The following is a 26400-nucleotide window of genomic DNA, read 5'->3' on the forward strand; positions in this document are numbered from 1 at the left end:
ATTTGGCGTCTTTGTTCACAGGGCAGAGAGATTCCAGATTGGTCTTTTTACTGGCCATAAGCAGATATGGATCAATCCTTCTACGGTGATCTCAGAGGGCAGGTGGAGACCTAAGGGAGTGCTTCTGCCCTGGTCCTTGATGGACATTTGGTCAAAGCAACCAGGCCGCCCATGAGTGAGTGTGAACCTCTTCAGGGATCCCCCCAGAGGAGACGGATTCCATAGAGTGTCTCCACTCGGCTTCAGGGAGGTGTTCTAGTTCAGGCATTTCCCACCATCGACATCTGGACTAGGAAGAAGTGCCCAGGCAACAGAACCCAGACCGCAGTGTCAGGACTGCAGTGCTCTGCAAGTTGGAAGGAAGTGGATGAGGAAGGCTGAAAGACTCAGGGCCTTTCTAGGGGCAACAACCCTACAGCCAACCAGCTTCCATATCAGGAAAAAATCTGTAAATCTTTGCAAAAGACAGGTGGGTCTTTTATCCTTAACTTTTAGAAGTGCATTACATTTATTTATTATTCATTTGTGTGTATTATATGTGTGAGCATGGTGTGTGTCACAACTTTAAGGAGTTGGTTCTTCCCTAGTATGTGGGTCTGTTGCATGGATCGAACTCAGGTCAGATTTGGAAGCAGGTGGTGATATTGTGTGAATCTTTTGCCCGTTTCTACTCATCATATAAAGGCCTGTGATTGGGCAGGGAATGTGAAAGTGGGATGCGTGGTCTAAGAGAGAAGAAAAGAGGAAGAGAGTGAGGAAGAGAGCAGGAGGAAGAGAAGATGGGGCAGAGAACTACTTGGCTGAGAGAAATTGTAAGTAGCAAGTGTATCATAGGGGGGGATAGGCTGATGTGGTGATGCAGCTGCCCAATGTAGGTTGAAGCTCATAAAATAATAACCAGAGTGTGTGTTTTTATACAGGTTTATTAGGGGTGAAAATTACTGCAGCCAAAGGCTGGCTCTTAAACGATGATTAATCTGTTCCCTGACGGCTAACATGACAATAGAGAGGATATATCTGGTGCTTGCTGCTCAACCAGCAACCGAACTCCATGATAGCCAGAAATCACATGCTCACTGAGTGCCAACAGAACTGGACAAACTAGAGCCACAAAGTTCAGGACTACACCATACCCAAGAAACCAGAACTGGGACAGGGTTGGGAAGGGTCAAGGTGCTTCATCTTCTGACGAAGCCAGCTCTCTGTGAACACTCCTTAAACTTCACTACCCTGCAATGCAACTACAATTCTCAGTTAAAGACCAACATGCTTACCATCATGGGCCTAACTTTCTCCCTTTTTCTATTCTTTTGTTCATTTTCATGTGTTTTCTTTTTTTTTTTTTTTTTTGGTTCTTTTTTTCGGAGCTGGGGACCAAACCCAGGGCCTTGCGCTTCCTAAGCAAGCGCTCTACCACTGAGCTAAATCCCCAACCCCTCATCTGTTTTCTTTCCTCACATGCCCAGTCCTTGTCTCTGCTTGAAAAATCCCTGGACACTCGCCATTCACCATTATGTACTGAAAGTGAATCTTTCTACCTCAGCCTGCTTTAGATGGAGGTAATTAAAATATACATTCCATATAAAACATATCCTACACATTCATGCACGCACACATGTGTATGTGCACACATCAGCCACTTCCTCACACTTTGTGAAACAGTCAATGGAGTCATTATCACTCCAGCTACTGAATCAGAAACCCAGGGGTCATCATTTCTTCTGGCTGCTGTCTCAGAATTTAGAAATGACATTTATTCTAGAAACTATTATAATTCCCGCCATCTTATTTTATTTTTTTTTAATATTATGGTATTATTTTGATAATGACAGTTCTACAGTTACTCCCTCCCGACCCTGCAGAGCCCAGAAGTTAAGCCACATAGTGGCTTCACTGTGTGTTTTACAGTAAGCTTAGAAAAGCACACCTGGTGACCCCCATACCACCATCAACCTTTAAACAAGCATGTGTTTGTCCTCCAATGATCCAAGTCCTCTCAGTCACTTTATGAGAAACACTTCAGAATCATTTCCCTGTGTTTGAATGTTGTGTGCGGCAAATATTCACAAATGTGTTTTCTTGACTGTATTTTATTTCAGAACGAAAATATACAGCATGGCAATACTAATTTCTTTTACAGGCAGGGCCAGCATTTTGCATTGCTGGAACATTTACCCAGGAATAGCTAGACTCAGTGGAGGGTTCTTGCCTGGCTTCAGGCAGGTCCAAGGATTTCCTGCCACCAAGACTAGGCAGGAAAGTCCAGGCAGCAGGTGCTGCAATGTCATCTGTGGCTGCAGGCAGAAAATGGATGAGCTAGGAGGAGGAAGGTTAGCCCTCCAGAAACGTACTATCCCAGGAATGTTCTGGCAGGGACTAGAAACCTGCTGTCACCTGTTAGCAAATAATGGACTCTTAATGTGACTTTCATTGAGTTATACTGTCCTGTGTCTCCCGTGGATACAGTGCCACCCATTTAGATAGCCCACACATACAAGCTTATTTGCAGTAGCTGCTTCTTGTTCTGTTGTGTGTTGGAAAGAGCCAGGTGGTGGGCTGGAAACAGGCTTAGGTCAACTGTGATAAAGTGAGAGGAAGATGGATAGCTTAAACAAAATTTGACTTAAGAGAGAATAAGAAGTAAAGGAGGTGGGAATAAATGGGGAGGAAAGAAAATGAGGGATGAGCAAGAAGTGGGGAAGGAAGAACAGAGGAAGAGAAAAGATGGATTTGGGAAAGCAAGTACTTCATTCAAGTCAGTAGTGTAGCATCGGTTTTGCCATCTCTAAAATGGGCTGGCCGGGTGTCACATAGTATTTTAATATAATGTGATTCAGGACAGATGCTGGAAATGACTTGTGAGAGAGACGGACTGTTGTCTTAGCCTGTGGGTCCTTTCCATTTGTGTACAAGCCTGTGAGCTTTACAGTGTCTATTACTTTCTGCTCACTTTTTCAAGTGCCCATAGAATAAGTGATTATCAGATGCAGGACTTTATGTGTTCTGACTGACTCGAAAGTATGAATTTCTCCCTTCAGAGATGTAAACAGTCATTGCCTGGCCACTCCCACAATCTTTGCACCACTTTTACCCCAGCCTATCTTATAGGCAGGACCAATTATAGGTAGAATGCTTTGTGGCTAGCTTAGTGTCCCAAACTGGGAATTCTTGCCCAGTTACAGAAGATGGCTGGTTCAAGCTCTGTATCTGCCATTGCTAGGGTCACCCCATGGATTCCTGGGAGCTTCCACTGCCCTAGTTATCTAGCCTGGCCTAAACATCCTCCATCTTGCCCTAGAACAGTTGTCTCCCCCCCATCCCTGATTGTCTCCCTCCCTCCCTCCTCTTCTTCCTCCTATTTTAAAAATCACGGTTCATATTTCTGGAGTGGACACTGTCTTTATGGGTAGAAAACATTTACTCCCAATGATGCACATCTGGAAAATCAATTCATTATGTCATCAAAATGACTTAGCACCTGATGCCAAGTCTGACTGAGTTTGAGCCACGAGACTCACATGGTAGGTAAGAACCTGAATTCTTGAAAGTTGTGACATGTGGCACGCACAGACATACACATAATACACACAAATAAATAATAAATTTTTGAAAAATGATTTGCAGCTTCTTCCTGATTTGTTCAAGTACTGAAGCTGGTCTGCTGTAGGTATGTTACTCCCTAGAAAGGCCCAGAGTCCTCCAGCCTTTCTCCTCCCAGCGTGCTTTCTGTCTGCAGCCAGAGGGCACTGCACTAACCGGCTGCCCGGTCTCTCCAGCTTAGTTCAAGTGGCAGAAAATCCTGGACTTGTCTGAAACCCGGCAGGAAACCCACATCCGGTCCTGGCTCCTCCGTTTTCCAGAGTCGGGTTAACATACCTAAGTTGACGAGGCTCTTAAGAGAAGATCCGTGGAGAGTAGAGGTCCACACCCACTCAGTGGGCGGTCCTCGTTGACTCTGCCGCCCTTGGAGACTAGAGCGGAAGCACTCAGCACTTGCTGTGGTCGGGACCGCGCTCTGAATGCAGCCAATGGACTGAAGCACAGCTGTTGCTGTTCAGCCCAGGGACCAATCCGCAGTCTCTCCGCCCCCTAAACGAAGCGGTTAAATGATCGTCTGGTTCTGTTTTTTCAAAAAGACGCGGGATTCAAGCGGCTTGAGAGAAGGTGCCAGTGTGGAAAGATCTGGTAAGTAAAAAGCCACTTTAAGATGAATTTCTTCATGCCAGAATGTTGGGAGCAGCAAATATTCACCAATACATTTGTCGAGTCTGTTTCATTTTGGAATAAAAATACACAGAGTAAGTGACAAATACTAATTTCTTTCTCAAGCTTACCTAGCATGCAGAGTGGAAGCCATACATTTTCAAGTAGGTGGTTAATACATCAACCTAAATTGCCTGCTGTTTCTATCAACATAACCCAGTATGTTCTGCTGAGGTCTAGAAAGTACCAGTCATCTTTAGTGTCCTTTAAGGGCATTGTGATGGTTTCCTCAATAAAACCAGACTTAATGCTAGATGTTGGGCTCAAGTGTAGCAGGTCGTGGCTGTGAGCCAGGGAAGGTGGCAGGTCTATAAGCAAACTGTGAAATCTCAGGCACACTGCTGCTGTGGGGGAACTGCCAGCGCTGGAAAGCCCTTGGGGCAGAGGCAGAAGTGCTACCCATTTGAAGGACCTAGGGAGCCCAGGGTTGTTTTCAGTGACTTTTTCTTGCCTCAGAATGCTAATGGCATGGTAGTGTAGGAAAAGGCTTAGATCAACTGTGGTCTTTACCTCTGGAAAACTTTTCTGAGAGAAAAGTAAGTGGGCAGAATGTGCACATGGCTAGCCAGAATTAAAAAATTAAAAAAGAGCCTTTAAGGGAGGGAGAAGTGAAGGAGGGAGAGAGAGGGACACAAATGGCTGGGGAGGAAGTTTTTTGGCAATAGGGAGGGGGGATGTGTGTGCTGAACGCGCGGAAACATGGCGGGGTGGGGAAGTTATTCAGAAATAGGAAAGAAGAGCGAGAAAGGCCAGGGGAAAGAAAAAGGAGGCAAGAGAAAGGGGAAGAAGGTGGAGAAAGCAATTCCAGGGAGCTCTCAGAGAGGCTGAGGATGGGAATGTTCATACAGTCTGTATTGTTGTATTGTTCTCCTGAAGGAAGGTAGCAGATGTAATTAGCTTAGTAGACTTTGTCTTCTCAAACTGTAAAGTGGGTTGGTATACTCTGAGGAATTTGTATTCACACCATTCTAACGGAAAAGGCAAGAAGGAGTAGAGGCAGGAGGGGATCATGCAATGAACTTCCAAATACCTATCATATATCGAGGATTCTTTTCTCTAATTTATATATCTTGAGTTTGTTTTTGTTGTTGTTGTTTGACTTTTTTTGAGACAAAGTCTCATGAGGCTGGCTGTGGACATTGGGACTCCTGATCCTCCTCCATGCTTTAATAAAGTGTGACTCAGCATGGATACTGAAAATCGTTTGTGTGGGCAACATATGGAATGATTCAGAATTGTTAAAGCCAGTGCCAGTGAACTGCAAAATCCATATTTCTTGCTGCTAACTTTTATGTTTTATACTATGAAGCATCAACAGACAGGGAACCTCAAATTGCTTTTCTGGTTGAACAATAATCGGCCTGCCGAGGTCACATAATCCAGACCAGTTCCTCAAGTACTGTGCACTTTCATTTCCTACGGTCCGAGGAGTGTCCCTCTGGTTAAGTATTGGCACTGAACCGAGCACTAGCGGGAATGTTCTCTGAGCAGTCTTTCACACATGGCTGCTGTCTGAAGACTTTACCTGCATTACATATTCTTCAATCTTCACAGCAGTTGAGGATGACTCTGCCCCTCCTTTTAGGGTGAGGAAGAGGCAGAAAATACACAGTATGCCCAGGTCCGTGGGGTCTCAAAATGGCTGCCTGAGCTGAGCCCTGTTCTTGGCACTCACTGTGCTGTGCATGTTCTCATAGGACATTCCTGCCATATTTTCAGTTGCTTCCGCTTTTCACAAACAGGAAAATAGGTCCAGGGAGACTAGTAGACTTCCTTAACAGTTCATTAGCAGCAGTTACTGGTAGAAATCAAGGACTCAGGTTCCACAAAGGAGGTCATGGACAATGGAGGGGTTAAGGTCATGGAAACAGTCTTTAGATGGCTCCCACTGGGTAGGTGCTTCAATTACACATAGAGAAAAGCAGCAAGCCATGGGTGACTGTCTACAGACAGCCTTTCTATTTTCTTCTGATCACTTTCTATGTGGAAACCGAGTGAAAATGCATAATTAAGTTGGATGTGGTGTGCTCACTTGCATCCTAGCTCTGAGGAGGGTGAGGCTGGAGGAAGGCCAGTTTGAGGTCATCTTGGGCTACAAAACAAGACAGGTTTTAAAAGGAAAAAAAATGTTAAGGTGATGTCTGTATCTTAGTTGGATTTTGATGTGAATAAATTGGCATTGTAAGTGTACAAGGAAATGTTCCTAACTTGTAGAACCACCTCCCTGTCTTTTCGGTTAGAAAATAATGTAAATATAAATTCTCCAAAATGCTTGTTGAAAGAAAGTAGTCCAAGCTCTATAGAAAGAACTCAAGCTTTTTTTTTTTTTCTTCATCTTTATTAAATTGGGTATTTCTTATTTACATTTCGATTGTTATTCCCTTTCCCGGTTTCTGGGCCAACATCCCCCAGCCCCCCCTCCCCTTCTATATGGGTGTTCCCCCGCCCCCCATCCTTCCCCCATTACCGCCCTCCCTCCAACAATCACATTCACTGGGGGTTCAGTCTTGACAGGACCAAGGGCTTCCCCTTCCACTGGTGCTCTTACTAGGCTATTCATTGCTACCTATGAGGTTGGAGCCCAGGGTCCATGTATGAACTCAAGCTTTTTAAGCAAGCTTTCGAGAACTATCTGATGCAGCTTATGGAAATCAGGTCACTGCCTACACCACTCATTCCTCAAATGTGCCTACATAACTGAAGTGTTAGGGTCTGCCATGTGCTAGGCATTTCTCTGACAGTGACATACTGAAGAAGCATGGGCTTGTTCTCCTTCTTGGTGTATGGCCTAGTGATTCTTAGCACTAGAAGGGCCCCAAAGACAGGCAACAGAGTCGGAAACCCTCCCATCATTGGAGGCCTCAGTATTGCATTTAAACTAATTTTTTCTCTTGCTGAGACAGCAGGAGGAAATGCTACTTCAAACAAAGCACCTAAAATAGTAACTAATGCCCTTGTCATCTTGGACAAACTTTCCATATTACTTTTTGATATTTCTTACCAATTTCTTTTGTTTTCAGGGCACTATTCAGGAATCTTCATGCCTCTTTGCCTGACCTTATCATCTCCATGCTAAACAAACAGCAGATTTTAAGTTGGAAGTAGAACTTATTTTTGAATTTCCAAGCTGCAAACCCTTTTTGCAGGTTTGGCATTTGAGTTCTCCGTTTGCTTCCGTCTGTGGGTTTGGATGCATCATTGCCCTTGTCAAGAATACCCTTTCCCCAAAACGAAGTCTTTATAGAACCTGCTTTCTGTGGCAGTTGTGGGGGTTAGCTAATACAGATGATTTGTGTTTGGTGTACAGTGTTTGGTACAGTGCGAGACATGCTCGTGGGACAGGGGGTACTCTGCTCTCCTTACTTGGGTGATTATCTTGGCAGATAAATTATCTGCTTGCAATGTTACTGTCCTGGGACAAGCAATGCAGAGATGAAGGGGAAAGATAGGACCTAGGACCCACCCAATTCATCTCCCCTGACCAGTGTTTCAGGTCTTACTTTTTATTTATTTTAATTAAATAAATCAATAATCAAGTAATTAATTAATTTTACATCCCTGACACAGGTTCACAAACCTGCTCTTTCCCCAGTCCTTCCTCCTTACCTCCTCTCCCTCTCATTCCCCATCTATTTCTCCTCCTTTTCTCTTCAGAAAACGGGAGGCCTACCATGAGCATCAACTGACCCTGGCATATCAAGTTGTAGTACAACTAGTATCCTCTCCTACTGAGGTTACACAAGGCAGCCCAATAGGAGGAAAGGGTCCCGAAGTCAGACAACACAGAGACAGCTCCTGCTATCACTGTTGGGAGTCCTACATGAAGACCAAGCTATACAACTATAATATATATGCTGGGAAGCCTAGGTCTGTCCCATGAACACTCTCTGCTTGGTGGTTCAGTCTCTGTGAGCCCCTGTGAAGCCATGTTCATTGATTCTGTAGTGTGCTTGGCCCATTTGGCCTCTACAATCCTTCCCCCCACCTCTTCCACAGTTCTCCAAGCTCCACCTGATGCCTGACAGTGAGTCTTTGCATCTGTTTCCATCAGTTGCTGGGTGAAGCCTCCCTGATGATGATTAAGCTAGGCTCCTGTCTGCAAGTATAGCAGAATATCATTAGCAGTGTCAGTGGTGGACTCTTTCTTATGGCATGGGTCTCAAGTTGGACCAGTCATTGGTTGGCCAATACCTCAAATTCTGCTCCTGTTTTACCCGCAGAACATTACTTAAGCAGGACAAATTTTATGACTGTTTGGTGGCTATGTTGGTGTCCCAATCCTTCCATTAAAAGCCTTCCATGGTCACAGGTTCAGACTTCATATCTCCCAGTGCTAGGAATCTTCGCTAGGGTCACCCTCATAGATTCCTCGGAGGTTTGATTGTCCTATGTTTCTAGCTAGTCTCTCGGAGTTCGACTTCCAATTCTAATTCTCTCCTAGTACTCTTTCCCTCTGTCCTTCCCTGACCTGATTGATCCCTCCTGATTCAGTCCCTTTTGGATTCCATCCAATACTCCATTATGTAAATGTATTACATCTTATCTATTTTTTCAGTTGAGTGACATCTTGGTTATTTCCAGTTTCTGGCTATTATGAATAAAGCTGTTATGAACATAGTTGAAGAAGTGTCCTTGTTATATGGTGTTATGTTCTTTGAGTATATGTCTAGGAGTGGTATAGCTGGATCTTGAGGTATAATGTCTATTCCCAATTCTCTGAGAAACTGTTGAATTGATTTCCAAAGTGGCTGTACACTTATGAACTCCCACCAGCAATGGAGGAGTATTTGCCTTGCTCTACACCATCTCCAACATGAGCTGTCACTTGAGTTTCTGGTTAGCTATTCTGACCATTCTGACAGGTATAAGATGGCGTCTCAGTTGTTTTGATTTCATTTGCCTGATGCATAAGATGGTGAACATTTCTTTAAGTGTCTCTTAGCCGTTAGAGATCCCTGGGTCAAGAATGCCGTTTAGATTTAGATGTACCCCACTTTTAATTGGATTATTTGCTTTGTCGATGTCTACTTTCTTGAGTTCTTTATATATTTTGGATAATAGTCCTCTTCAGATGTGGGATTGGTGAAGATCTTATTCCATTTAGTAGTTTGCTGTTTGTCCTTTTGATAGTATCCTTTGCCTTACAGAAGCTTTTCAGTTTCATAAGGTCCCATCTATTAACTTTTGGCCTACTGGCTACGTTCCATTCAGGAAGGTTTTTTTTCTTTGCCAATGCATTCAAGGATATTCCCCACTCTCTTCTTTTTTTTTTTTTTTTTTTTTTTAACAGTGCCTAAATCTTTATTTTTCATAACCTACATTTTTCAAATTAGACAGTCTTACACAAAATGACACAAAAGGAAACTTAAATTCCCAATAGTTTACATGTAAGCTTGATTCCAGTCTTATGGAAAGGAAACAGAAACCCTCAGGCAAGCTCCCACGTTACAATCCCGTCTGTGACTCGCCGCGGCTGTTAGCGCTCCTGGAATCTTCGATTGTCTGTTGCTTTCCGCATGACAGGCTACAAAGCACACAAACCCACAACTACAGCTCACTGAAGGGGACACAAAGACAGGTATGCACCATCAGTCGCCTGCTGTGACACACTGGACCAGTTTTTCAATATCAACTGTAGAAACCCTAATACAGCAATATAAGACTTTTTTTTTTCCTTTTTTTCTTTTTTATTTTTTTTGCCACCCACTAGATTTGCAACCAGTGATGCAATGACAGGAGGGATTCACAGAGACATCATGACACTGACTACGAGGAGGAATCACTTGAAATTCATGTCTGGTGAAGCAGGGCCAGATTCCTAGTCCATATTTCCCTATGATAATTAAGCATCATCACACAATTTTACAAGTTAAAATGTCATTTGTGACTGTGGTATCTCCGATTCTATACCTTGAGATACTGAAAGGAATGAGTAAACTTAGAAAATAGATTATGGAAACCACGGATCACACTTGCTGGACGTGACACAGCAAGAGTCTGTATGCGCCCTCAACAGCTTCCTATTTTGATAACTTCCATTTTTTTCTGAGTCCCCACTCTCTTCTATAAGGTTTATTGTACTGATTTTTTGTTGAACTCTCTGATCCTCTTAGACTTGACTTTTGTGTAGGATGATAGATATTGATCTATTTGCATTCATCTACATGCAAACATACAGTTAGACCAGCACCATTTGCTAAAAATGCTTTCTTTTATACATTGTATAATTTTGGCTTTTATTTTTTTGGTCAAAAATCCTGAGTCTGTAGGTGTATAGATTTATATCTGTATGTTCAATTTAATTCTATTGATCAGCCACTTTTTTTTTAATGCCAATGCAGTTTTTATTGCCATTGCTTGAGATCAGGGTCGGTGATATCTCCAGAATTTCCTTTATTGTATAGGATTATTTTATCTGTCCTTGCTTGGTTTTTTATTTTTCCAAATGAAGTTGGGTATTGTTTTTTCAAAGTATGTAAGGAACTATGTTCAAATTTTGATGGGGATTACCTTGAATCTGTAGAAGGTTTTTGATAAGACTGCCATTTTTATCGTTAGTCCTATAGATCTATGCACATAGGAGATCTTTCCATCTTCTGATATCTTTTTCAGTTTCTTCAGAGATGAATTTCTTCTCATACAGGTCTCTCACTTATTTGGTTAGAGTTACACCAAGATATTTTACATTATTTGTCACTATTGTAAAGGGTATTGTTCTCTAATTTCTTTCTTGGTCCGCTTATCATTTATATAATTCAAGGCTACTGATTTTTTTTTTAGTTAAATCTATATCCAGCTACTTTGATGAATGTGCTTATCACATGTAGGAATTCCTGGTAGAATTTTTTGGGTCGCGTATATGAGCTATCATATTATCTGCAAAAGAGACATGTTGACTTCTTCCTTTCGAATTTATATCCCTTTGATTTCCATTAGTTGTCGTATTTCTTTAGCTAAAGCTAACAGATTTCCATATGTCAAGCCATCACTGTATCTCTTGGATGAAGCCTACTTGCTCATGGTGTATGATGTTTTTGATGTGCTCTTAGTTCGTTTCTTGAGCATGTTGTTGAGAATTTTTTGCATCAGTGTTCATGAGGGAAATTGGTTTGAAATCCTCTTTCTCTGTTAAGTATGTGGTTTAGGTATCAGGGTGACTCATAAAATGTATTTGGCAATGTTCCTTCTCTTTCCATTTTGTGGAATAATTTGAGGAGTATTGATATTAGCTCGTTTTTGAAAGTGGTAAAAATCTGCCTTAAAACCATCTGGCCCTGGGCTTTTATTGGATGAGAGTCTTTTAATGACTGTTTCTATTTCTTTAGAGTTTAGGTATATTTGAATTGCTTAACTGTAGTAAATGATAACTATCAAGAATAGATAGGTGGTCTGGTTCTTTCAGATTTTTCCAAGTTTGTGGAATACAGGTTTTTGAAGTAAGACCCAGTGATTCTTTGACTTTCCACAGTGTCTGTTGTTATGTCCTCTTTTCATTTCTAATTTTGTAATTTAGATCTCTCTCTCTCTCTCTCTCTCTCTCTCTCTCTCTCTCTCTCTCTCTCTGATTTTTAGTTAGGCTGAATAAGGACTTGTCTTGTTTATTTTATCAAAGAGACAACTACTTCTTTCATCGACTGTTTTTTGTATTGTTCTCTCTATTTTTATTTTATTGATTTCAATCCTGAGTTTGATTATTTCCTAATATCTACGTGTCTTGAGTGTATTTCCTTCTTTTGTTCTAAAGCTTTCAAGTGTGCCTTTGAGTTGTCAGTTTGAGATCTCACTAATTTTTTATGAAGACACTAAGTGCTGTGAACTTTCCTCTTAGCGCTGCTTTCATTTTGTCCAATAAATTTGAGTATGCTGTGCTTTTATTTTCATTGAATTCTAGGAAGTCTTTAATTTCTTTAGTTTTTTCCTTGATACAGTAGTCATTCAGTAGAAAGTTGTTCAGTTTCTTTGAGTTGCTTCTGTTTTTGCTGAAGTCTGACTTTAATCTATGATAGTCTGCTTGGATACAGGTGGTTATTTCAAATTCCTTGTATCAGTTGAGACTCACTTTGTGACGCAGTATATGGTCACTTTAGAGATGCTGAGAAGAAGGCATATTCTTTAGTGTTGTCTGTGGATATCCATTTGAGTCACAATACATTTTAGTTCCACTATTTCTTTCTAGTATATTTATAGAGTGGATTTGTGAATGGATACTGTTTAAATTTGGTTTTGTTTTGGAATATCTTGTTTTTTCCAACTATGAGTATTGAAACTTTTGCTCAGTATAGTAATCTGGGCTGGCACCTGTGGTCTTTCAGCGTTTGTAAGACAACTGACCCATCCAGTTGTGGGTCCTTTCAGAGGCTCTCCTGAAACACGTGTAACTCTAGCAGGTCTGCTTTTCTATGTCCATGGCCCTTTTATTTTGCAGCTTTTCATTTTCTTTACGCTGTACATTTAGTGTTTTATTATTATGTGGCAGGGGGTGTTTTCTTTTCTGGTTCAACTTATTTGGTGTTCCGTAAGCTTCTTGTGCATTTATAAGAATCCTTTTCTGTAAGTTGGGGAAGTTTTCTTCTATGATGATTTGTTGAAAATATTTTCTAGTCTTTTGAGCTCACAGTGTTCTCCTTCTTCTATTCATAATATTCTTAGGTTTGGTCCTAGTGTCCCAGATTTCCTGGATGGTTTGTTTCAGGAACTTTTTAGATTTACATTTTCTTTGACTGATATATCCATTTCTTCTATCATATCTTCTATCCCTGAGGATCTCTCTTTTATCTCTTATATTCTGTTGGTGATGCTTGTATCTGTAGTTTCTGTTCTCTTACCTAGATTTTCCATCTCCAGGATTCCCTCAGGTTTTTTTTTTTTTGATTGTATTTCCATTTTCAGGTCTTGAAAAGTTTTATTCCTGTCCTCACCTGTTTGTATTTTTCTGGACTTATTTAAGGGATTTATTCACTTCCTCTTTAAAAGAGTCTGTTACCTTCCTAAGGTTGGATTTAAGGTCATTTTCTGTGTTTCAGCTGTGGTGAACTATGCAGAGCTTGAGGTAGTAGGATAGCTGGGCTCTGGGGGAGCACATTCTGGTTCTTGTTGATTGTGTTCTTACACTGGCCTCTAGTCCTTTGAGTTTGGAGTTTTTCTAGGTTTAGGTGCTAACTTCTAACTTTATCTTTGTTCAGTGGGTATTTTTGGATGTTTTCACCCCCCTTGGTTTCTGTTTCTTCTCTGGTCTCTTGGACTGAGTGGAGTGGGGTTCTGGTGATGAACAAGTCTTCAGGTACAGTAGGGTACCTCTGCTTGGGTTTTTGTGACCTGTATGACCTCTGTGGTTTCAGGTGCCAATGTTGCCTCCAGGGTTCCAAGTACAGGGTTCTGGGTATCTGCTTGGTCTCTGGGGTTCCTAGTACTTTGTGGCCTCCAATAAAGCAGCCAAAGTTGTGGGCTACGATATGGATCCCAGGTGATAGGGTACAGTTTAGCACTGTTGGATGTACTTTAAGGAGAATTTACAGGCAGCGGAAAATGAGTTACCTGGGAGTCCCTGGTGTCTGGGAAAGCAATTGGAGTTGTGGGATGGAATATGGAGCCCAGGGGTTGAGTACACTTTGGGGATATTGAGCTGTCTCTAAGAAGAGTTAGAGGCCAGTGGGTAGTGTTTTACATGGGGTCCCTACATCAGTACCTACATCTGGGAAAGTTTGTGGGCCAGAATATGTTGCCAGGGGAGAAGTAAAATTTGGGGCTGTTGCCACCCAGTTCATTGTTTGCTCTGTATGCAGATATTTCCATAACTTAAACTTTTTTTTTTCTCTTTTGGAGGTTGAGGACAAAGCCTGGGCCTTGTAATTGGTAGTCTACCACTGAAGTCAATTTCTACCCCAACTTGAACCATTTTGGAGTTTGTGTTTCAGCTGAGCCATCTATTTCATCTCTAAGCCACAATGAGTTCTAAGAAGCGCAAATCACAGAAGATCCCATTTAATACCAGTAAAAATAAAAAAATCAAAGACTATTTCTCTCAGGTATGTCTATAAGTGTTGCTAGAGCGTTATGCTAATAGCTGTCTTAGCGAATATAGGTTCTAGGATGCATAGGATCTACTGCCAAGAAACTGCTTCATTGTTGATTGGGACAATGACACACTCTAGATCTTTCTCACCTACTTTATTTAGGTGAATGGCCTCGAAAATAGGGATTTGTATTACAGCCTTCAGCCCTATCAAAGCAGTGTTTAATTAAAAAAAAATACCTATTGCAATCATGTCTAAAACATTAGTAAACAGATTAAATATAGTATGTCATACCAACCTGTGAAACAAACAAAATGAATACTGTTTAATAGCATCACAATGTTGTATTATTGGCCTCTTCAGTCATAATAGCCTATATTATTTTAGTACTTTACAGTTTACAAAACTGTAAATTGTATATTTATTCTTAGCATAAAATTTATAGGCAAGTGAGGAAGGGTTTTGGTTTCAATTTGTTTATGAAGAAGAAAGAGAGAATGGAGTTGCTTGAGCCTGTGATGAAGACTTGAGCAAGTTTACTGAGACATTTAGAGCCTAATAGTCTCAGACTCTGTCATGACTAATGATTGCGTCCTCCTAATAACATGTTCCTTTATTACATCAAGACAGCTGAGAAGTCTCAGGCATTTGAGGTGCAATGCCAAAGCCTTTTCTTTGTTTCTTTGTGTCCAGGTTTTGGAAGGCAAGGTATCCAAATAGCTAGAAGTTCCATGACAAGCTGATGTCATGTGTTTATATGTGCTCTACTTTATAATAGCAAGCTCAAGGAACACGTGTGATCTCTTTTGCCCTTTCAAATGTGTCAGGCCAGTAACAGTGCTGTAATCCCACCATTCCAAGGCATAGAATTGAAGATTTTTAATTTAAGACCAGAGTGAACTGTATAATACCTCGAAAAAGGGAAGGAAACATAAAAAAAAAGCCATTATCTATCCAGAAATATTTAAATATATGAGGTCTATTGCAGTATTACCATTTGTACACAAATGATGCTTCTGACCAACTCTGACTACAGAAAAAGTATATATAAACTGCAGAGATGTGTTTTGAGAGACTATGCCTGGATAGAGTAGATTTATATTGCTTTGCATTCTTTTTTCTGTCTGTTTAACTGAGAAATGAGTGTCATTATAAATGATAACAGACTGTCTTTAGACACACCAGATCCCATTACAGTTGGTTGTGAGCCACCATGTGGTTGCTTAGACTTGAACTCAGGACCGGTGGAAGAGTAGTCAGTGCTCTTAACCTCTGAGCCATCTCTCCAGCCCAAGGGTGGATTGTTGGGTCGGGGAATACCTTTATACAAGAAGTGGGAAGGGACATGGGATAGGGGTATATGGACGGGAAACTGAGAAAGGGGATAAAACTTGAAATTTAAATAAAAAATCAAAAAAGAATACTCACACAAACAACTAACATGAAACAAACAACAACAACAATAACAAGAAAACAAATGATGACAGGCTTAATTTTTAACCAAGCTCAAACATTGCTACTCCCATTATTACTGAGTGACTTTGCTGTCTTCTCATGATGAATATGACTTGGAACTAATGAGTCTTTTGGGCAAACTAAGACAACTGCTGTCTTAGTTCCTTTTTCTGTCACTGTGATAAAATGACCAGACAAAAACAAATTAAAATAGGAAGAGTTTGTTTGGGTCACAGTTTGTGAGAACCATCATGGGAAAGAAGTGTTAGCAGCAAGACCTTGAAAGAGTTAGTGTTGATCTGCAGTCACTAGTAGAGAACAATGAACGTGCTCTGTTCCCCCATTATCAAATTAAACAGTCCGGCGTCCAGCTTAGGGAATGTTGCCAACATGTTTTTAGGCTGGTTCTTAGCAGAATTGATGAAGAAACACCCCACGGATGTTCTCAGAGACCCTATCCCAGGTCATTTGAGGTACTGTCAAGCAGACAGTTAATAATAACTACCGCAATCAATTTTAGTTTTTATTGAGATGTTCATATTTCTGGAATTTGAATTATATCCTCCCATTTTCCCCCTTTCTGATTCTTAACATAAAGTCTTATAAAATAGGAGATGACGAAATTTACAAAAAAAATGTGTAGCCCAATCCAAAAGACATGAGACTTTGTATTAGAATCCATTATGTATTGTTATCTATGTTCATAGAATGTGACAAGCATATTTCATGTAGATATATTAATTTATAGGGAAAGTATATAATAAAGAAAAAGCTTGCATGGGTTTTATTATACATGCAGCCTGAGTCACAGTATTAAGAAGATATGAAAATTGTGGTTTGAAGACAAACTGTGCTGAATACTGAATTCCATGGAAGTAATAATTGCACAGCCAGATTCTGTTTCACAAATTATTAAATAAAGCACAGATTATTAAGCACCTTTTGCTGTTGATGAGGAACTGGGTTTGATTTTCATCACCCACATGGTGATTCATAAACACTAGTAACTCCAGTTCAAGGAGATCTAATGCTTTCTTCAGACCTCTGTGGGCACCAGACTTGCACATGGAGCACAAAGACATTAGGTAAAACATTCATATACATAAAATGAATAAATCTTAAAAGCAAATTAATGGTATAAATAAATGTCTTAATATGTTATTGTAACACACCTTATGCTTGGGTAAGATAAAATGTATATTAAAGATAATAAAAATGATTTGATATGCCATACAGGGAAGCTGGTAGACATTTGGGTCTGAATAACACCTGTGTCTGCACTTTTATTTTTTAGAAAAATGCAGCATGTGTAACAAAGAGAGCTTTTCTCTCTGACTTGATAAGTTGAGTTTGTATTTTGGATCCAAAGATGAACCTTGATTTAATCCTACTTATTGGTCTTTTGAAATTGTTTCACATATGAATTGTGTGTTGACACTAGAAACGGATACAGGACTAGAGTTGTCGGAGTTATAAATATCTACCATTTATTTTTAGGTTCCCAAAGAAGAGCAGAATGATCCCAGTATTTCTCAAGTAAAAGTGGACTCTAAAAAAATGCCAAGGGATATAACCAACACCAGGAACCAAAGACCACTTTCACCTAAGAAAACTCAACAAGATCAGACTCCTCCCCTATATAAGAAAATTCTGGTCACCTTGGGTGTGAACGCTAGGAAACACAAAAACATGAAACATGTGCTCACAGATAGGGAGACAAGTAGCTTGTATGCAGCACTTAACAGTCTCGGTGCTGTCAAAGAAGAGATAGAATGCCAAAAGGGCAAAGAAATGCTGGTATGCGGCAAAGAAGGAATTGAAGGATACTTAAACCTTGGCATGCCCCTCTGCTGTATACCAGAAGGCAGCCATGTGGTCATTACATTTTGTCAATGTAAAAGTAAGACAAAAGAAACTAAACAATTCTTTGAACCACAGGACCAAGCATCTACCAATTATGTCCGATTTTACATTCATGCAGTTGGGAGTAAGAGGAAAAAGATTCTGAAGTGTGGGGAACTTCACAAAGAGGGGAACAAAGTCTGTGTCTATGGCTCCAAGGGAGAGAACGTCAGAGACACTCTGAGGAAGGACGGCAGGTTTTGTTCTTTCATAGAGAGTGACCATTGGAAACTCATTAATGACCTGGACACCATCATAGAAAACACTCAGCCAGTTGATGAGTTAGAGGGCAAGCTCTTTCAGGTTGCAGCTGAGCTACCAAAGAACCCTAGGGTAGTCTCTGTCATGCAGAATTCTGGGTTAGAGAACAGAGACTTCCATAAGCTAGAAGACTATATTGTGAATGCGTACCCTACATTGAAAGAAGAAGGAGAAAAACTCAGAGCATACATCAAGAAAGAAAGTAAAAAAAGAAAGAAAGGTTCCTTATTCAAAGTGCATAAAGAACACTTTGGGAAAATAACAAAAAATTCTACTCCTGTTAAAGTGCACAAACATCTTTCGAAAGTCAGTGACTCAGTTGGGTTCCTATGGTGGAACAACAATGGAAAGCAGGGCTGTGCCACCTGCTTTGTTTTTAAAGGATTATACATTTTGACTTGCCGACATGTGATAACTAGTATTGTGGGTGAAGGCATAGATCCATGTCAGTGGGCAAGCTTAATTAGTCACTGTGTAAAGGTGACCTTTGGTTATGAAGAGTTCCCACTAGTAGAAGACAAGTTTTTTGAGGTTAAACCTTGGTTTGAGATATCTAATGAAAGACTTGACTATGCTGTCCTAAAACTGAGGGAAAATGGACAAGAAGTTCCTGCTGGACTGTATAATGGAATAGGACCTGTGCCACTTAGTGGGTTAATATATATCATTGGCCATCCTGATGGAGAAAAGAAGTCTACTGATGGCTGTGCAGTGGTCCCTCAAGGTCATAGAGAAAAAAAATGTCAGGAAAATTTTCAAGCAAGAAAGGAAGCAAACTACTGGATTTCTACATCTTTTTTCCCTATATACACACAAAGAAGTTTCCACGATGTGTTTCACAATCATGATGTGGTTACTTATGACACCACTTTTTTTGGTGGGTCTTCTGGATCCCCAGTATTTGATTCTAATGGTTCATTGGTGGCCATGCATGCTGCTGGCATCACTTGTCCAGACCAGAATGGAGTTTTTAATATCATTGAGTTTGGTTTTACTATGGAATCCATTCTTGCTAATATTAAGCAAAATAAACAGTGGTATGATACCATTTTTGTAAATGATCGGGATGCAGAAATGCTGAGCACAGACTCCTGAGGACTGGAAAGGGTGTATTCTAGTTCACAACTTTAAGGGAATTGCCTAAGGTGTTTTCCTTCAGATAATAATGTTTTATGAACTTTCAAAATGATTAATTTCACCCAATAATCATAGTTCTAGAGTGTATCTTAACTATCAAGCATTTTCATGGTTTATTAAAACAAACAATCAAAAACAAAACTATCAATTGAACTATTTGTGTAAAGTAGCATGAAAAAGAGGATTAAGTGCTGATGTGGGATCCGAGGGTCAGGAGATGCTAAGATGTGAAAAAGTTGAGAGCATAAACTGGAGTTTTGTGTCCCCTGCCCAATGTATTTTTCCCAAATCAAATACAGGTGAATCAATTAAAAAACAGTGTAATATCTGTAGTAGGTTTTGAAATATAAGATGAAAAAATTATTTGTATGGCATTCCCATTGTTTTGGCCCAAATACTCATTCTCAATATTATAAAGTAATAAATGTTGTTTTTACAGCTATTTTCACTAGTTTATGCATTTTTCTGTTTGTTTGTTTATAATTTATAAGTAACTCTTAACAGCCAAAAATCCTCATTCTTTTTAGGTTCTGTTGGGAGTGAAGGAGAGGTCTGTCCCTGCAGGTTTCCTGACTAACAGGGAAGTGACCTGCAAAAAGGTTAGAATGAAAATTTGGTGCAACTGGATTGTGTCAGTCAGATGGGAATCAAATTTGGAGAAAATAGCTCAATTTTCTTACACATTTAAACATAGTAGAACTTTGGGAAAGTAGTTTCCATGTGACAATTCTCATAATAAAGCCTTAGAAATGGGTGTTTCATTGAAATCCCCTTGCAAAATACCCTACTATAGAAAAGTATCTAAGACCTTTATCGTAAGAACAGGTTATATTGACTGGGATACATATAGTGCCTGGGGCTAGGGCCTGCAAAGGAAGAAGATTTAATCATCCTAAGGATGGATCCTCCCTACGGAGGGTGCAAAGTACATGGGGCCTTTTTGATAAGGGTGAATTCTATTTTCTGAGAAACAAAGCCCACGATTAGGGCCTAAACAGTTCTCAAGGTTTGGGGAAGTTCAGGTGGCTGCTACTCCTAATAGGACTAGCACAGGATCACCAGGTTGATCAGTTTCACTCCAGCATTACAAGTGATTAGGCATTCATTTCCCTGAAGAAAATCGGCCTGCATAGTTAACAATCCTTGTTTCTCCAATGCTTACTCTAAGCTGTGCTTTCTACAAAATTCCATATTTGTTCCTTAAAATTAATTTGTAAGCATCTCAAGTCAAATTCTTGTAATGTTTCCTGTCATTTGTGCACAGGATTGATTTGCCTGCTACACTCTTCTCTACTGAGAGGCGTGTTCTTTTTTTTTTTAATGGGTGCAGCAAACTTTATTGATGGTATTCAAGAGAGTAGAGAGGGCTCCTGAGGCCCCTCCTGTTATTATGGGGGTCTGGGATGGAATTGTGAGGGAGATGCTCAGTGTTGGGGGGCTGAGTTGGGATGGGGACTCCTCAGCAACAGTTGGCATCTTTCTTGCTCTCAGTGTCCTTGCTGGAGTGGGGTGGGTGGTCCAGGGTTTCTTATTCCTTAGAGTCCATGAAGGCCTTGAGATCTACCACCCTGTTGCTGTAGCCATATTCATTGTCATACCAGGAAATGAGCTTTACAAAAGTTGTCATTGAGAGCAATGCCAGCCTCAGCATCAAAGGCGGAAGAGTGGGAGTTGATGTTGAAGTCAAAGGAGACAACCTGGTCCTCAGTGTAGCCCAGGATGCCCTTTAGTGGGCCCTCAGATGCTTGCTTCACCACCTTCTTGATGTCATCATACTTGACAGGTTTCTCCAGGCAGTATGTCAGATCCATAATGGATACATTGTGGGTAGGAACGTGGAAGGCCATACCAGTGAGCTTTCCATTCAGCTCTGGGATCTGGGATGACCTTGCCCACAGCCTTGGCAGCACCAGTGGATGCAATGATGATGTTCTGGGCTACCCCACAGCCATCACACCACAGCTTTCCAGAGTGGACATCCATAGTCTTCTGAGTAGCAATGATGGCATAGACTGTGGTCGTGACCACTTTCACAGTGCCAAAGTTGTTGTGGATGGCCTTGACCAGGGGTGCTAAGCAGTTGGTGGTGCAGGATGCATTGCTGACAATCTTGAGTGAGTGGTCATATTTCTCGTGGTTCACACCCATCACAAACATGGGGGCATTGGGCGAAGGGGCAGAGATGATGACCCTTTTGGCCCCACCTTTCAAGTGAGCACCAGCCTTCTCCATGGTGGTGAAGACACCAGTAGACTCCACGACAGACTCAGCACCAGCATCACCCCATTTGATGTTAGTGGGATCTCACTCCTGGAAGGTGGTGATGGGCTTCCCATTGATGACAAGCTTCCCATTCTCAGCCTTGACTGCCATTGAATTTGCCATGGGTAGAGTCATACTGGAACATGTAGACCATGTAGTTGAGGTCAATGAAGGGGTTGTTGATGGCAACAATCTCCACTTTGCCAGATGCAGAGGAGAAGGCAGCCCTGGTAACCAGGTGCCAAACCCGGCCAAATCTGTCCACATCAACCTTCACCATCTTGTCTACAGGACAAAGCTGGCACTGCACGAGAAGAGGCACTGTCTCTGGAACAGGGAGGAGCAGAGAGCCAAGAGGCATGTTCCAACTCCTCAGTTCTCAAGCAATGAATTGTCTTAGACTTATTGATTTTATTTTATATGTATAGGTGTTTGTCTTTGTGTATGCCTACACACTAGGTGTATGCCTGGTGCCTGGGGAGTCCAGAAGAAGGCATCAGATCCTCTGGAATTTGGAGTTATAATTGGAGGCTTGTGAGTTGCCATGGCTGGTCTGGGAATTGAACTTCAGGTTGTCTGGAAGAAATGTCCATAACCCTGGAACCAACTCTCCAGCTTGTCAACATATAACCTATCAAGGACTCTCTTTTACATTAGACATTCAGCTCTGTACATTCCAGAACCCGAGAGGATTCCCTGAGATCTGATCAGATTCTGTCAACCAAGAAACAAATGCAGTGGGCAAAGGAAGGGGATTAAAAGGCCCCACTGTTATATAGGTTAATAAGTCTGATTATGAGGTAAAGTTGAAGCTAGTGATCCAAATGGTTCTTTGCTGTTACTCAAGTTGTTCTCTGCAAAGGAGAAGGAAAGGATGGGCTGTTACAGTGGGCAAGCAAGCCCCATGGCTTTGCAGAAAAGGGATGTAGCTATGGCTCCTGGGTACGTACATGCCTTACTAGCATGGAAATTAATCATGCCAGCAATAAGAGACTTCTGTGGTACATAGCTTTGGGTGAACCAAATCATTAGAAATTAGAATTAATGCAAACTAGTTAATCCAAAACTGAAGATAGAATCATGTAGGTGATTTTTTTCTAACTCTGAACCCACTCTTTGTCCACCTCATCCTTAGCTGCTTTTGGGAAGAGAAAGATAAAGCATACCTCTGAGAGATTTCTATCCCAGAGGTGTTCTGGAGGTCATGCAAAATCGTATACCCATGTCGGGAGGAATTCAGAGAGGGGCTCAACATTTTTATTTTGATTGATTCAACTAAGTCACAGTATCCCTCACTTTCCAACATGGAGAAGAACGTCAAACAAGACCAAAGTCTGGTCAGTTTGACAGAACCAATGGGAGGAAGCATGATACAAGCAGACACCTGAACCAGGGTATTCTGTAGCATTGTGCATGGAGAGAAAAAAGTGCTGACAATAAAGTTTCCTCTATCTCCCCACTGTTGTACTTCTCTACTCTAGCTGTCCCTAGAGTCTCAATTCCCAGAGTCTCTGATTTCCTGGATTGCTAAGCGGGAGCATATGGTAAAAGCCTCTGTTTTTCATTTTGATTCTGTCAGTGGAAAGGAAGCAATAACATCAAACCAATGTAGCTTAGGTGATATTTTTGATGGGGAAGGAAAATAAAGGGAGTTCAAAGAATAGGATCATTTGGGTGGATTCAGTACTTGATGTAGAATGGAACCTCTTGTTTGACATCTGCTCCACTTGGAAATGCAGATTGCCTTCTGGGCCTGTGTGTAGGCTAGCAAAATCTAAGTCTGTTAAGGAGAGTGGGAAAGCCCAGCTGTGTGTGTGGTGAGAGACTCAAATCTGCAAGCCTGCTTAGAGACCATTTCCTAACACAACATTGCCACCTATTGGATGGAGGTGACAGGTACATTCTTCCCAAACAGGCAGCCAATATCCTGTGTCAAAACAGACAGGAGATTTTCTTCTCTTGGCATCCTCTTTGGGCGACGACTCAACTGATATTTAATAGCAAAAAAAGTATGTCATTGGGATTTGGGGTTTAGCTCACTGGTAGAGCGCTTGCCTAGCAAGCGCAAGGCCCTGGGTTCGGTCCCCAGCTAAAAAAAAAAAAAAAAAAAAAAAAAAAAGAAAAGAAAGTATGTCATTTAAATATGTCCTTTAATCAAGAGTTTAGCCTGCATAGATTTAGTGTTATTGACTTAACCAAAAACCAACCAAGCAAACAAACAAAAACATGAGAGACTTGCTGAAGGCAGTGTCAAGTTTTTCACTCTGAATTCACTAAATAGAACACATCAGAGCCCCTGGAACACAGGCATTTCACATGGAAAGCGATCAAACCCAAGGATAATCAGGATATATGAACACCAGAGTTATCCTAGGATCTTTATCCTAGATGGTAAAGGGACGTTATCAAGTCTTCCATACCTTACTAGGAAAGATGGATGCTACTTGATAGATTTTTGGGTCAGTCAAGGAGGACAGGGATGTGGCTACCATTCAAATGCTGTGTCTGAGCCTTTCCTGTTACTCTTTTGACCATATCTGATGGCTCATTGACAGTTTTATCCACTTGAGGAAAGCATGGCAGACAAGGTCTCAGACAGCCAAGGAAGGGAGATTTGGGTCATGACACCGTAGAAGATGCCAACACAGGAGAAATTCAGGATAAGGGGAATGGACAGCATCAGAGAGATGCAACTGAGATAAAGTCATGGGATCATATCACTGTATACAGAAAAGCCATTGGCAAAATTAAACAGTGTCGCAAGCACTCTCAGCAAACTAGAAATAGAACTTAAATTCCCAGGATGATAAGGAATTTCAAAAACCCTACGCCCATTTTGATATGCAATGGTAGGAGACCTAAGTGCATTCCTGCCAAGATCAAACAAGAGGCAATGATGTTTACTGTCACCACTCCAATTCAATACTAGAAGTCCTGGCTGATGTAATACAAGAAATAAATAACATGAGGATTAAAAAGGAAGGGAAAGGCTCTTTTCAGAATACGGGTTTGTCCATGTATCTCCTTTAAAAGTCCTTGAGCAACAGCCACAGAAACTTGCTGTAACTGATGAATGAGTGATTTAGTTCATTATTGATGTTATAAAAAGCACGTGAGCCCAGCGTACTTTAGTTTTGTTTGTGAATCAACAGTATATGCTACTGAGAGGAGGTGAACACATATATCAGTAGAATTGAGTAGAGAAATTGAAAATGGATAGATTCACAGGAATATTTCCAGATGATTTTGACAAAGATACCAAAGAAATTCAGACAAAAATTTTCCATAAATCACACTATAATGATAAGTCCTCAAAATCTCAACAGAGGGAAAAGGCAGGGAGGGAGGGACTGATCATTTTTCACAAGATAATTAGTTTAAAACGTATTATAGATCTACATATAAATTGTAAAATCATAAGCCTTATAAGGAAAACAGAAAAGTCATCAAATCTGAGGTGGTCAAGAAATTCTTACATTTAATACAGAAAATGGAAGTCAGAAAGTTGTGAAAAGCAAAACCCTGTTAAGGGTGAAGAGGCCTCAGCTTGAGAGAAGATATTTTCAAGTCAAGTATCCAAAGGTTTTCATGGAGGATAATTTTTAATGTTCTCACTTCATTTAAAAAGTATCCAAACACATGAACAAACATTTCACAAAGAAGACGCAGAAATCAAGTACTCACATAGGGAAACACTAAATAAACATCACTATTATTAACACGCAACATGTTCATACTATTAAAAGCTCAAGAAATATCATGACACCCCTAAGAGGAACACTAAAATAAAGTATACTGATAATAGGATTCACACAATGGCTCAATGGCTTGCCACACACCAAATAGCCTGAGTTCAATGCCCAGGACCCTCATAATGATAAAGGAGAACTGACTACAAAATTGTCCTCCCCTCCACATACACACAATGATGATGATGATGACGACGACGACGATGACGACGACGACGACAACGACAATGGATATGAGGAGATAGAGACTAGATGTTGAGTACATTATTGGGTAAAAAGGAGAAACAGCACAACCACACTAGAAAACTGGCTCCAAATCAATGGTTGGGGAAGTCCTAGATCCTAGGGTAGAAGATGTTGCTGCTATTTCCTAAACCGTCTTCTGCTCAGACTTCCTTTTAAATATTTATGTTTATACCCATAGACCTAGGCAGAAGCTTCTTTTAAAAAGTGGGTATTAATCAACGCAGAGACTCATACTTGGTCAAAGTGTTGAGAATAAAACAGAGTTCTCAGCCCTAACTGGGACAACTGAATAAAGTTCTTATCAAGTTCTGAACAGTAACCAAGAGATGTGGAATAGCCTGTAATGCTTTGGGGAGGTTGTGTGGGGGCAGCTTTAAAGAGGTAACCCACACCTGGCACTAGGCTTTTCATGATAATCAATTCTGGGGATAGGTCTACTTAAACCTATTTTATGCATGTACACATATTATACAACATCAAATATAGGGGTCTATTTCTTTGTTTCGTATTGACTTTCAAACAGGCAGTACATTTTGTCCTGCTCTGATTTCTGCATGGACAGCGTAAAGGTTATACCATAAACACTTGTATCCCTTGGCGTTGACTCTCAGTGGTCACAGCTGTGTGGCATTTGACCAGCAGAGAGCATGAAAGCTCTAGGGAGCTGCTGCAAGCTGACGGGGGGCGTGGCTTTGCATATTTGACACACCTCCAGGATTCAGGCCTGGATGAGGTAATAGGCGGCCAGAAGAAGAAGGAGTAGGGCTGTTCGTGTGCGTGTGCGTCAGTGTGGGTTTGTCAGTGCGGGCAAAAGCCCTGGTGAGAAACGCTTGTAGGAACCCGGGCCGCGGATACTGCCGGCGCTGCGCTGAAAAGAAACAGACAGAAAGTTAGTAGCTGCAAACCTGGGTCGCGGCGGTGGCCGCTGGGACCGGAAGGGCGCGCGTGCTCTCGGCACCGGGGGACCAGAGAAGCCTCCGCGGGCGGGAGCTCACTTTGGCGCTCTGCCTGGGAGGGGCGACTTCTAGCAGCCACCGGCAGCAGGGACCGGGAGCTGTGCCAACGCGGTCGCCTTGCTCCTTGCGGAGAGAGGGCAGAGGGCGTGACCGTGG

At 41.2% G+C, this 26400-nt stretch overlaps 1 protein-coding gene across 3 annotated transcripts; it reads left to right on the forward strand.

Annotated features, from left to right (window-relative positions):
• Positions 1-3999: 3999 nt before the first annotated feature.
• On the forward strand, positions 4000-19284 carry LOC116890994 (protein FAM111A-like). Of its 3 annotated transcripts, none has more exons than XM_032891670.1 (3): positions 4000-4185; positions 7284-7335; positions 17419-19284. In XM_032891670.1, exon 3 carries the CDS (start codon positions 17421-17423, stop codon positions 18987-18989), a length of 1569 nt encoding a protein of 522 aa, XP_032747561.1. In that variant the 5' UTR covers positions 4000-4185; positions 7284-7335; positions 17419-17420; the 3' UTR covers positions 18990-19284. The 3 variants fall into 3 exon arrangements, with proteins under 3 accessions (XP_032747561.1, XP_032747559.1, XP_032747560.1); XM_032891668.1 differs by lacking the exon at positions 7284-7335 and adding an exon at positions 14086-14288 and having other exon boundaries at positions 4001-4185; positions 17229-19284; XM_032891669.1 differs by lacking the exon at positions 4000-4185 and adding an exon at positions 14086-14288 and having other exon boundaries at positions 7326-7409; positions 17229-19284.
• Positions 19285-26400: the final 7116 nt, after the last annotated feature.

Source organism: Rattus rattus, chromosome 2 (genome assembly GCF_011064425.1).
Source record: "Rattus rattus isolate New Zealand chromosome 2, Rrattus_CSIRO_v1, whole genome shotgun sequence".
In the NCBI taxonomy this organism is placed as follows: Eukaryota; Metazoa; Chordata; class Mammalia; order Rodentia; family Muridae; genus Rattus; species Rattus rattus.